This window comes from Mytilus trossulus, chromosome 3, assembly GCF_036588685.1.
Source record: "Mytilus trossulus isolate FHL-02 chromosome 3, PNRI_Mtr1.1.1.hap1, whole genome shotgun sequence".
In the NCBI taxonomy this organism is placed as follows: domain Eukaryota; kingdom Metazoa; phylum Mollusca; class Bivalvia; order Mytilida; family Mytilidae; genus Mytilus; species Mytilus trossulus.
Genome location: NC_086375.1, coordinates 31008587 through 31022841, shown reverse-complemented (window position 1 = coordinate 31022841; position 14255 = coordinate 31008587). Strand labels below are relative to the sequence as shown.

Here is a 14255-nt window from a genome sequence, read left to right as displayed (position 1 = left end):
AAGAAATTTGCGGGTTTAAAGCTTTCACTCGATTCATGGTTAACTGGATTCCAACTGGTGTTAACTGCGTCTTGAAATACGATATGAAAATAAGAGTAAATGGTTTGACTGTCAATGAGACAACTCTTCATGAGACAACTCAACTGACATTATAAATAACGACTAAAGTTCAACGTATTTAACGCGAGAATGTTTATGGTAAGTAAATGAAATAGAACTCTTGAATTGATGACATAAAATTTGGCAGAAATTGTTATTTGATGAAATTTTTGCCATTTTCTGCTCTCCTGCCTTTGCCTTTTGCCGCAACTGCAGGAATTCATTCTTGTTTCCAAATAGGAAAAAAATAACAAATCTTCTCTGTATAAGCTTTGTGGCATTGTGACTTGTATATCTATAAACTTTAATAGTTGCTGTGTGCCCGTTACAATTTCATATTTGCGCCAATTTGACAATAAAGAGGAACGTACGTGTAACAGGAATTGTTGCTGCGGGTCGGTTAAAATATATAGAAAATGATCCTTTTGATAATATGATGTAAATAATGTGTACTTTTCTGGGACTTTTATGTAGACCTTCCTCGGATGATTTGATATAGGAACAACAATAGATGTCTCTGGCAATGCCCATTTTTTATTTATTTATTTGTTTGAAAACATCATTTTAAATTTCAGGGCTAAATTATTTGAAATTTTGTTTGTAAAATGGAAGAGAGATTCATTACACTGACTTAATTTCACTTTGATTGAGCAATAAAATTAACACATGCAAAAGTAATATACCGGTGTTCAAAAGCCATTGATCGATTGAGAATGAACACACCTGGGTTACAAATAAAAACCAAGGGAAATACATCATCTATAAAAGGAAATCAAAGGAAAAACATGAAAACGAGAGTAACAAAAACAAACGCCAACATACATAGATATGAACTATTTGATAACAACTACCATTTTTCTGATAGGGTACAGAACATTTAAAGAAAAAATTGTGGGTTGGACCTAGTTTTATTTGGCTAGCTAGCCAAACCGTTCGCGTATATGACAATAATTTAATTTTGGATGTAACACGTCTTCTGATTGGCTGACGTTGTTTTGGTTATCAGCTCATAGACACAATTTTGTCATGTGACATTGACGTCATCAACGTTTTTGCATGGTTTACTCCGGTTTCAAATGAAAATTAGAATTAAATCATAAGAAATGACTGTAATATTTGTTCTGTCTTTTCGAAATAACATACAAAATGTGGTGCACACTTTACCGACAATATTTCCGCAGATACTGCTAAATGCCCAGATGTATATCTGATAAGTACAAAAAAGGTTTGTTTATTGATATCTGATTTTTAGAAAGATACCAGTATGAAAATGTTGAAAAATATATTCCAAGGAACTTTATGTACTCAACTTCATCACGCCTTCACCATTAAGTACATTTTTATTTATAAATAAATCCTAAGTAAGCTGTTAGGCAATTTGATGTTATAGACTAATTTACGTGAAATCCATCCAATACCCGTCACTCTCAGATCAGAATTCAAGATTGCCATGTTTATAAAATCTTTTAATAAATTTGTAATGTAGGATATTGATACGTTTGTAAGTATCATACCTTAAGCTATAAAAGATACAATCTTAACAAAGTGTTATACCCACCACTTTCATTATACAGAAATAATTTCCTCACAATATAATGTACTATCTAGATTCACAAACTATATGATGGTATTTGGTATGGAGAAAGTTATTTGAAAATGAAAGTAAGATTGTTTATATTTTTTAATGTTGGAAACATTTTCATGGTTGTCCCGTAGTTCAGCACCCGACATCATTAAAGACACCGAAAGGGTAATACTAATTTAAAATAATATACTGAATTCATAAATTGATTAGCCAACAAAATACGTTTCGTCTCTCTTCTCTGTTTTTTTCTCATTTAAATCCTACTTCTTGTTTTTTTTTCTCCCCATATTCTTTTTAATTAAACTACTTTTGACGTAGCGAAGCAATAATTTGTGTTTGTTAAATTACAAGGTGACCGTAACAAAACACAATAACACGTGTTTGTGTATGGCTCTCAAACTTCTAGCATTTGTTGAAAAGCTGTGAAAAATGCTACAGTTGAATACATGTATCTTATTTCTACGATACTAAGATTCTAGTTAGTAATGCACTTCAGTTTCGAGATCAAATTATCTACCACAACCGTACAGTGATGGCATATGATACAATGAGTTTGTCTTCATAGTTCTACGTAGAAAATTAGATGACAAAAGTACCGAACACCAAGGGAAATCCAAATAGAAATTCCTTATCAAGTGTCAAAATCAAAAGCTCTAAACACATCAAGTGAATTGAAAATGAATGTCATATTCCTGACTTGGTACAGGCATTTTCTAATGTAGAAATTGTTGGATAAAGCCAGGTTTTACAGATAGAAAAATCTCGAATGGTATAACAGTCCCCTATCCATGGAGATTATAAGATCTAGAGCCTGAATTGGAAAGAAGCAAAGTTGAAATTTCACATGTTTACAATCCCGTGATCGATTATTACCTTTGATCTAAATAGAGAATGATTGCAAAATAATGATAAAGTTGTTTCTGATCGAACGCACCGCTGGAATGTTTTTGGGGTTTCATAGATCAAACGAATCGTCTTATATGTAGACGCAACCAAAAATAAAGTGTTCATCACAGATTTCATGGACTCAAGTATTTGTATTTGACGAAACCTTAAAATTTTGGTCATCAATGCTCTTAATTTTAAGTGTAACCAGGGATATATTTGGTACAACGAATTTTGGTGTCTCTGCATTGCTGAGTTGAGAATTGTGGTTATCGATATTTTTGTTTTAATGTGTGAGATTATTGACTTTATTGATAAAAATCCAAACGTCTTTGCCTAAACTGTATTCAAATTTTTTTGTAGACTGTTTTTTTTAATTAGGTGCTGATTTGCTTGTTTAAAAAAGTGTAATTCGTATAATCTCTTAAATTTTGTCTGCTGAAAAAAAAATAATAGAAGAACATTATGTTTATTTTCTATATTTATTTGCTATACACAATGAATACAATGTTCACAAACGCACAGTCATTTTATAAAATAATACAGAGATCTTATTTTATCAAAATAACATGATTATTGAAGGTATCTTTATCAGCATCCTTAATGTAGTTGTCTTTGGAATATTAAATGATAATTATGCAGCTGGTAATCAGTCCACACCTATCTTATATTTGCATTAGGAAACGATTTGATATCTACATGCATATATGATATTTAAAACTTTAAACATGAATAAATTTATTAAGGATTTTCAAAATAAGAAGATTTTAAAAACAATGATATAAATTGATAGTTTATAAATAAAGGAAAAGATCGAGGGTCTGAGTGTTTGTTTCGAAATATAAGCCATTTAAAATTTTGCAGAAAAAGAATCTCTCTAGATTTTTAATACGTTTAATATCGACACCATTTGTATTGGTCAATACGTAAAAAAAAGTAACAAAGATTTAATAAGATTTTTAAAGATGTCATTTTTAACTATATGTAATCAAATTATAAAAGAAACAGTAGGGGTTAGTCGCCATTTTTGTTTAATGGCCCTACATGGATAAAACAAGAGGCTTCCGAATATATGTAAAAAAAAACACAAAAAAAAACCAGGAGGATTAAACACTGTGTATCGATTTATCCTGATTTTATCAAATTACATATTAATATATTCAAATTCAATATTAGGACAATATCAACCAAATGTATTTTTAGATATTTAGTTTAAACGTCTGAAAAATTAAAAGTATTAGGACTGTAAAGCAACTCAAATTTTATTATTTTTCTTCGGCCAAAGTTATAAAGAAGATAATTTCAATTGACGTAATAAATAAGGGAGACAGTTCCAATTGACGTAATAAAAAAAATTGAACTGAAATTTATTACACATCAAATTGCACAAAATCACTCTGAATCAGGATAATGTAGTTTTATATGATATACTAGTATATGAATCCTATTTTTACTATACTTTTGTCCAATGGACAGAAACTTAATAACGTGATTTGACAGCATTGTACATCTTAGCATTACTTACAGTATTTAAGTAAAATATAAAGTAAGCAAGTTTAAGCTGTCCATATTTCTATATTAGCGGTAGAATTTAAAGCTTTATTCAATGGTGATGTTGATCCACTATCCTTGTATTGGTGAATGAACAATAGTTCAGATAGCTCCACTTTGTGAAACAGTTTTGGGAGAAGGTGGGTTGTAGTAAGCCCGCCTCATATGTTGATTCTTGTGAGCTTTAAACATTGCCACAAAATGTTCTGACCAACCTCCCATTCTCACTCTTACCAAATCGTACTTTTCGGAATTTTTGCAAGCTTGTTGATAGGTGTCCTCATCAGCACATGTGACTGAAAAATATATGTTTTTTAGTTACTTATACATAATTAAAAAAAAGCACGTGGATTTTACCTATCATTGTGCTTTAAATTTAAAACATAAACGACAATTTTCTTGTATTGAGATAGATATATAAGAAGATGTGATATGAGTGCCAAAGTAACAACTCTTTTCACATTTTCATTATCCTTTTATTACGAAAAAAGGTTTATTTCTTTTAAAGAAAGCATTGTTTACATATCAGGGGAGTTTTAATGATTTTAAATTTAACATTGTAGATAAAATTAGGAAACAAAATATCAGTGTAAAGTTTAATTGAATTTTAAAAAGTCTATGAAGAAAAATATTTGACTATAAGAATTATTGTTAACATTTATCTAATTAATGTGTTTGATAATTTCTATACACTTTTGCTGAATTTCTAAATTAGTTATTTTACGAAATAAATTATTTTTATTCAAAAGTTAAAAATAAACATTATAACCCAAAATCATTATTTTGTTTCAAAAATTAAAACGAAATTTCAAACATTACTTCACATAACAGTATGCAGCACAACAACTTTTTTTTATTTATCTCACTTGTTAGTAGGTTTGCGCCAATCCCATCTTCACCGTTAGCAAAACGTCTGATAAAATTAACCTGTTCATCCTCAGGAAAGTTTTCATGTATATTCAGATCAACTTCTGCTCCATTAGAAAACCCGGTTTTGATTTCGACATGATCCCAGTTTTTCATGGATCTGCAAATTTAAAAACTATAATTTCAAGATCTGTCTCTGCAGCTTGTCCAATATTGAATAGAAAAAGTATGATTCCGAGCAATTCAAAAAATTAACAGATAAGTCTTATTTATTCTTAATTAAGGAAACCCAGGACATTATTTAAAAAAATACATTTTGTACCTATGGTATCTTCGCATTGATCTATTTTTTTCTCACATATTTGCTATGCAGGAAAATCTTCACTTCTCTTTTTTGGGTAGATATGAGAATCGTAGTTTAATTGGAATAAATAAGTTTGGCTTAAATTTATCCAGTATGTAAAATGTAAAATTGTAAAATATTCTTAAATACTGTCATAACAAAATACATTGGATTTTTAATATTCCTTCAAAATATGTAACATATATAAATGACAAATAACTATTATAATTATGCGTTTTTAAAGTATTAAAAATCATTTTAAGAACATGTTGAACATATATCAATTAGAATATAAACAAACGGCCCAAATAATTTTAATGAATTTATAAGAGATTGTTTACGGTATTCGTCATTGAATGATTAAACTTACTTGTAAATGTCATTCTGAGATGGTTCACATTTGCCATCTTGAATTACCGGGGCAGCACTGAAATCTGATGCAATTGGCATTGTTTTCCTCCTTCCATCTGCAGACGCTCCAAGTGACATACCCCAACCAACATAACCTTCAAAGGTTCCGCTTCCAGGGCAAAGGATACACTCAAATGGTGCTTTGGTTGTAGAATACTCTTTTTTCAAGCGTGTAAACAGCTGACATAATGCATCCGTTTCTGATGAGTTTTCCACCACTTCTTTAAATGTAGAAACGATTAGACTGGACAACCATTCAGCTAATTCCTGTATGGTTTTGTTTTCTGCACCAGCATCAGTTCCAAATTTTGGAAATTTGAGAACCCTTTCTCTAAGAGATCGATAGTATGTACTTTTCGGCGGACCTCATTATTCCTGCATTGTCGTCTACAAAAGGCTCTGCCATGTCAAACCCCCAGTCATTTTTCAATGCTATAAGAAGTTCGTTTAGAGACACACATGCAGATGTATTGTCAAAGCATAACTTCTGTATACTGTAGAGCGAGTCGATGCAATTAGAGAAACCTATGAACATACATGCTGCGACGACATATTTTGCACCTCCATTATACAAATCCCTGCCTGTCTCAAGACAGCCATCTATGAGCGTCGACAGTAATGGTGCCGGGCATGCTTTCCATATATTGCCGTAATTTGCTAGCAATTTATATAAAGACCCTTCGATTTGAATTTTCAAATGGCTTTCAAATATATCTTGAAGGTTTTTGAAACTTTTAATGTGTGATGCTGAAACAGATCGATAGGAACTTGGTTTCCCTTGCAAGTATGCTGGTCCTGCAGACACGTACGAATCGCCTTGATTGATTGTAAGTTCTAATACCAATGGCAATGGTAGGTAGGTGAATGTAAACTCAGACTTTCCACCCAAAAGTGGTTCATAACAACCGTCGCAAGCGTAGTTTTGTATGTCAGCCTTTTTTATTGGCATTTTCTGAAGATGAGGACTTGACTCTAAAGCGGAAATTATTCTGTCATCATTTAGAAGTATTGGATGTGCTCCACCACTCAGTAATGATTTTGCTGTTTCTTGTAATATTTCCTCATTCATTCCTTTATGAAGACGCAGTGACAAACACGGAGCGTTTAAAGGAAGACGCTTTGCAGCCTTCAGGCATAGAATTGTCACATCATTCATCGCTTGGATAGACTTCGGGTTGCTGGGATAACCTCCAACAGTAATTTGTTGTACCCACCGATTCAAAGAATCGCCTCTAGGAAAATTACCATCTGACGAGTATGGCACTGCACAATTTCCCCAGCTGGTAACGTCTGTGGCTTCATGAGGGTCCAATATTACTCTTTCACCAAATTTTATCCAAAAACAATCAATTACATCCTGATTCGATGTAGTATTGTTAGCTGATTGGTTAACAAACGGTGCCAAAAGTTCGTCTATTCTTCCTACTGCTACGGGTTGTCCAATCAAATGAAAGCAGCAGTACATAGAGAATATTAGCTGCACTGCTTCAGTAAAGTTTTCTGGCTTGCCTGTTGAAAGATGTTCCATTCGAGCTATGATTTCTTCAAGGTTTTGTCTCTGGCTGTTCGAATATTCATTGTCAAGAGTGTACAAATAAGCAGCTAAACGACTATAGTTATCAAGATACATCTTTACGCCTTCCAATGCCAAAATACATGATGCATAGAAATGATTACCTTTGTCTCTAGCGTATTTGATTTTTATATCTTCTATAAGACCAGTTACACCTAAATTTAACAATTTTTTGTAATCAGGAATGATATGATCAACGGCAGACGACTCACTAAGACCCAATAAATAATACGTCATCCTCTCATCGTCATTTAGGTACTTCATCACTTTCTTCCCAAGGCCGAATGTGCTGTCTTTCGGCATGCGTCCTACTATAACTCCATCAGGATGTATGTTGAAAAGATCAGACTTCCAGCCATAGAATTCGGAGGGGTTACTGATGCTTGCTTGTATGTTTGCAGTTGTAAATAATTCACCAAGAGACTTCTTAATGGCCAAACCTTTTCGAATAGGAATGCTTTCTTTCAGGAAATGTTTCTCTGAGTTTTTTAACATCTTTGACAAGTCGGGAATATCAGAAACGACTGTTCTTTTGAACCATACATTATTCCACTGTTCAAATGTATACTGTAGTAATCGTAGCACTCTAGTTGAAACGCGGTCCACATCACCATCATCCTTATCGATTTCATGCAAGTATTGTTTGTGGTTGTAGAAAAGGTATTTATTCTTTCGTGGAACGTTCCATTGATCATCTAAATCAACTCTACAATATATATTGTCAACAACTGGGAGATCTAACTCTTCAGAGCTTGGGACATACCAAAAACTTCCTTCTAATGAGGAAAATACATCTATGAAAGCGTCAAAGGTGGTTCCAGGGCACCCACTGATATTCTCTAATATATCATGGAAAATCGTCGTTGATTTCGCAATGGATATATAGAAAGCACCTTCTTCTCTACCGGGATCAGTTTGGCAATTTCCATATGGCATCGACTGTCTAAAGATGCGACGGAGACCTTTTGATACGTTACGGGGAGGAGGAAAATCGTCTAAAGTATGAGCGCGTTTGATATGACTACTTTCTGAAAGTGATGGAATAATGCCCAGTCCAAACATTTTCCTACCAATCATTTCTTCTTTTGTTGAATCGGGCTTTGATCCTAAGATTTCCCAATGGGTTTTGAATTTCTGAGTCATCATATATGTTCCCCCTATTTCGCCATTGTCCTTTTCCCCAATCAGAATTAGTTGGTCGACAGAACAACGGTCAGACAAATTCGCTAATCCTTCTCTAAAAGAACCATTTATTATCAATGTATTGCCATATTCGTTAGATTTTGTGATACTTAAATCTTTACATGTTATCCCTGCATCTTTTAATCCTGTTTTCAGTAGCTCCAGTATTTGGTCAGCATTTGCCTTTATGTCAGATTTGATGTAAAAGAAAATGTCCCCGCCTGTATTAAGGAATTTTTGTGAATTGTCTAATAGATACTGTCCATCAGGTCGTAGTTCTAATTTCTTCTTAACACATACTTGATTCCAAAGTTTGGGATCGATTGCTATTAGGATGCGAGTTCTATCTGTCATGTCAGTTGCTGTTTTAAACAATGGCCTATACATATTTAAAATAACATCCAGTTTAGAAGGTTGAATAGTGGCTTGATTGATAGTTACAAAAATGCCATATTTGTTACGCTTATCAAAAAGACCTCTCTGAGCAAAACGTAGATTTTTGTAATTTCTTTCTTGTCGAGCGGGTTCATCTTCTTCCTATAAACAAGGGAAAGATCTTTTAACTGGATTTGTTATAACATAAGCAACATGATGGGTGCCACATGTGGAGCAGGATCTGCTTACCCTTCTGGAGCACCTGAAATCACCCGTAGTTTTTGGTGGGATTCGTGTTGTTTATTCTTTAGTTTTCTATGTTGTGTCATGTGTACTATGGTTTGTCTTTTTGTCCTTATCATTTTAGCCATGGCGTTGTCAGTTCATTTTCGACTTATGAGTTTGACTATCCCGCTGGTATCTGTCTTTCCTCTTTTACAGTACTATCAATACATGTTCTGAATAACCGTCATATGGTATGTTTGCCATCTTATATTTATGCCATCAATGACGACACGTGTTTAAAAACAACAGGACTTCAACTTTTAAACAGTTGACTCATTCTCCGTCAGCATTGTTTTAACAAAGTTTTGTACAGTTGAAAATATTTGTCGTTAAAGATTTATTGTTTATAGTAATTAATCTTATCATTGACTTGAATTTATTAAGCACTAGCGAGGACCAAAAGATCATATTGGTATATTTTAAAACGGCGAAAAGATAAAAAACAGAACAACAAATAAAAATAAAGACTGAGCATTATGAACTCCATAATAAAACACTGATATGTAATCAAATGATGAGGGCTTTACTATTTGATGATAAACATGCATTAAACCGCTGTAAAATACAACAATGGTATACTCTAAAATATGAATGATAGGAGTGCGGATACAGTTAAATTACAAATCAAGAATTAAACATGTGAACAACACATACGAATCAAGAGATCGCTCATATTTGAACTTCTACAATCACCCACTAGAAACAAGAAATACATCGGGCCACCGATTCCAGAAACGTGGTAAAAAAAAATAATAAAGTTATAAGTGACACGAAAATCGCGTAAATATTCTTGTTCATTTTAGATATATACATGTTATCATTTGATTTAAAATAAACACCATGCAATGTGTCGTTGTTGCTCTTTAGATGTTGAAAACTAAAAAAAGATCCAAGTTTCGATTAAACGAAAGGGTTTAATTTAAAAAAACCAAAATGTTATTTCCGACACGCACAACAGTAGTTTCCGTCTGGCAAATGCAACAAGAACTTGTAATGATTAACACATCTGATTATTAATTAACTATCAAAGTCATCACAGTATAAACTTAACTCTTAATTTTAACAAGTTTTAAAAAAAAATGGAAAGTGTTTAGTGTGATCTAGTATAGCCCAGATACACTTGGTGGCATTAGTCCAAAAACACTTCTGAAAAAAACCCAAATGATTGTAAGTTATGTAAAAAACATCCGCTTGAGTCCTTTTATGCAACAATTTATCTATCTGAACGTTATTTATGACGGACGTTTCATTTGTCCTTACATGTTGGATGATTCATCTATTCAGATTGTGTTATAGAGTGTATTATCACATTTTTTTTTATTTTACTTCGTTTTTAAACACAAACTGCTATAAAAACGTATCACGGGACTCCATATAAAAATAGATAAAAAGGAGACAGCGGTTCCCAATCCAAGTCTATTCGCGTTGTTTCGGGACATCGCCGAATAATTCAGCAGACAAAGTAGTTGATAACAATTTGAACACAGGCTTGGATTATCAATTCTTTTGCGCCTTTTATATTCTACAAACCGATAAAATAAATTTCAACTTATTGTACAAACTTAAAAGTGTTATTATTTAGAAAACGATACAGCATTAAAAAACTATATGGGATTGGGTATTCTTCCATCAAGCTTAACATTGATTTTTCAAGAAGTTTAGTGAACTATGTGTATTGACATTTGTCCTGCAATCGTTCTTTTTAGCAAAAATACGGTACTGTATATCTGTATGTGATATAATGTCACATATCGTATGTTGTCTCAACCCATGCCATGACCAACCCCGGGAAAACATTGAGAGTCATTGATGTCGAAATGAAATGTTCAAAACTTGAAGCTGAATACAAACTTAATAAACATAACTTGCAATAGAAACTAAATAAAAAAAGCAACTTTTTGGACTACGACACTAAATGGATAAAACTAAAACTAAAAGTATATGAAATAATAGGAACGAAGCTAATAAAAAACATACCAAGTACGAAACTAGATGAATGGAACTTAAACAATTATTTTGGGAACAATATTTGGCTAAAATAAACACAAAGCCAAAAGTATAAAGTACGGTTATCTTCAATGTATTAATGATAGCAAACAAACATGTCGCTACAAGAAACAATAAAAAATTTAATAATTATAAATTTACCTGTACAACTGGATACTTGTAAAAGAAGAAAGTATCGGAGTTCAAATAATCATCTTATTAATTGACCAAAACACCCTCTTTCCTTAACTTGGTCAAAAATGTAAAAAAAACTCCATGAAGAACTTAGAATGCATAATCATTCCGCCTCGTGTTAACAATCAAACACAAGGCTTATATATTTCATTTAAAACGTCCTAGTAAGAAGGTCAGATTTTTAAAAGAATAATCTTAATTGAATAAAATTTGAATGTTTTTTTATTTTATATTTCAGTTAAATAGACTACCAACATTATTTTCACGTTTTTTTCTCAATGTTATGAGAATAGTTTAAAAATGTTTAAAGAATCTATACGCATCAAGGTGAGAGAAAGCAAACGATGGGTTAAATAGCATCAATACATTTTCAAAATCATTTTTTTTTTATTAATTGTTGTTTAGACTATAATCGAAATTCAACAACTGACCTGCTTATTGTGCCTCTTCCTCTGTTTGCACGAATCGTTTTCAACCCCTGTTCTCCCTCTTTTTGACATTGTTATGAATAAAACTTTCAACTTGTAGATTAGTGATTTTAGTTGTCACTCTCCGCATCTGAAATGATAGGAAAGGAATCAATATAAACAGATAAAGAAAGCAATTCCTACAATAATATATAAAAAAGGATTTCTTTGAGTTTTATCTGTTGTATGAATATATGCAATACAGATAAATTCCAAATACAAGTTATTTGACTCGAAATGCATGGATTTAGTTGAAAATGTAAAAACATATAAACGAAAATGATTTATGAAAGGACAGAAGGTGCCAAACTAAAACAGATAAGGTATATGCTTGAACTTAATATAATAAATAGGTATTTAAGCTAATTATTTATATAAACACCATTTAGCAAAACGTATTGGAGTACCAGTAGTTGGTTATTTTCATGTCTATAGGATAACTGTTTCATTTGATATGAAAGATGAAATTCCTACTTAATTTATATATAATTTAATGTTTACATATGATATACAAAAATATATCCTTTTCGTACAAATGAAAAAAATGTACGAAAATGTAAGACGACTATTGTTTTTGTTTTTTTTTAATTTTCGAAAACACAATAGCACCGTGATAATTTATGGTAAGTTAATGGACATAATGTGGACTTACCGAAACTGCTGCAACACTTGTTAAGGACTTCCTTGTGGTAACATTACGCACCCCCTTTTTTATAATGATTTGCTACTACATGTAGCAGTTGATTGGATAAATCTCTGCAACAGCAGTTTATTTCTGTTGTGGTTGCAATTGTTCACAAATAAGTGACTCACATATTGTCGTTACATGTCGGATGCTGTAAAATACAGTAATCGTTGTAATGTACAATTTAATTAATGCTGACAAGACAATAACATTATTTTTAAAAACATTGGTCAATAAAAGTGTATGAATACGAATCAGCGTAATAACCATTCAAGACGAGTTGAATTATTTGTTAACGTGTTGATTTTTTTTTAGAAATTAAAGTTCATTGAAAAAAATGTTAAGTAATGAATAAAAATAACATTTTATTAATTTCCATGGTTCAAAGCGCTATTCTGTATAATTTAAACCAGGAATGCTCAAAGACGAATATTCCAAGTGAAGAATCTGGCCAACATTTATACTAGATTTTTGATATTAAATCATTTTCAGCCTCGAGCATCACTGTAGAGAAATTGATTATCGAAATGTGCATCTGGTGCATTTTAATTGGTACGTTAATGTTGTTGTGAGCTGTACACCATTGTTGGGCTGGTATTTTTATTCATTTTTGGTTTACTGACTAATTGGAGTTCAACAAATTTGTCCGTTAAGAATCTACTGAGGTGACGTTGTCAGTTTATTTTAAATTTATGAGTTTGACTGTCCCTCTGGTATCTTTCGCCCCTCAGTTAAAGACTCCTTTGTTTTTTTCTTCAGTACAGGGTGAGCTTTTTTGCTCCATAACGCATAATTTTCTTTGCATGTAAAGATGCCATAAAGGTTCATTTACCAAAGTTTAAGAAGATTCTTGATTTTTTTCTTTCAATTTGAGACCTTCATAATATCAATGCAAATATAAAGTAAAAGTCTGAATGAGACTTTTCCTGCCAATTTTTGAAACTCAAATATCCACAAAAGGAGCTATATGTTTAGTTTATTTAATTTCACCTAAGTGCATCCTTCAAGATCATCTTTGAAGAAGTGACTTAATTTGAGTCAATTCTAACTGAGATGTGGTGAAAGCAGATGTATAAAAAAGGCAGAAACACTGGCATGCAACTAAAAACGAACGACAATACAACACACAGATACGAAGTATAAGATAACAACTGACATTTTCCTGAATCGGTACAGAGGTAATTTCCAGTCCAGTAGTCAGCACTTATATGTTTACAATAATTATCATTAAAAAAGCCATACTAAAAAAACGAACTTAGAACTGTCGAAATACTTAAGATTTTATAATCATAGAAAAGTTGACCTTAGCTGTAATTGGCAACAATATTTAGAAATTCTAGGTCCTCGATGATCATCAGCTTCGTGCTTGTATGGCCTTTTAACGTTTTTGATTCGAACGTTACGGATTACTGTTTTGTTGCCAAAACGTGTCTTTGTCTTACTAAAATTTCATCCTGATATATATATATGTTTTTACATCATACTTAATTATGATATATGAGCAATAATCAATAATAAATTTCAACCTATCATATATTCATGTTGCAGTCCCTGGTAACCTTTGAACCTGGTAACTGGTTTGTCTTTTGTTCAATGTTGTGTATGTGTTTTTGTCTGTTAGGGAATAGGTTGTAGATATCCTTAATAATTTCTATGAAATAATTCCCCCGAATTGTCTATTCTGGAATATAAGAATACCTCTTGCATGTCATTAAACAGTTAATCTAGCGTCATTTGGTTCAAACAGACAAGATACATAAAAAGTG

The 14255-nt window shown here is 32.1% G+C and overlaps 1 protein-coding gene across 1 annotated transcript; it reads right to left on the bottom strand.

Moving 5' to 3' along the window:
- Positions 1-3032: 3032 nt before the first annotated feature.
- On the bottom strand, positions 3033-12611 carry LOC134711227 (uncharacterized). Its single transcript, XM_063571700.1, has 5 exons — positions 12457-12611; positions 11769-11895; positions 5701-9033; positions 4987-5147; positions 3033-4416 (listed from the first exon to the last, which is right to left on the bottom strand). Exons 2-3 carry the CDS (start codon positions 11835-11837, stop codon positions 6073-6075), a joined length of 3030 nt encoding a protein of 1009 aa, XP_063427770.1. The 5' UTR covers positions 11838-11895; positions 12457-12611; the 3' UTR covers positions 3033-4416; positions 4987-5147; positions 5701-6072.
- Positions 12612-14255: the final 1644 nt, after the last annotated feature.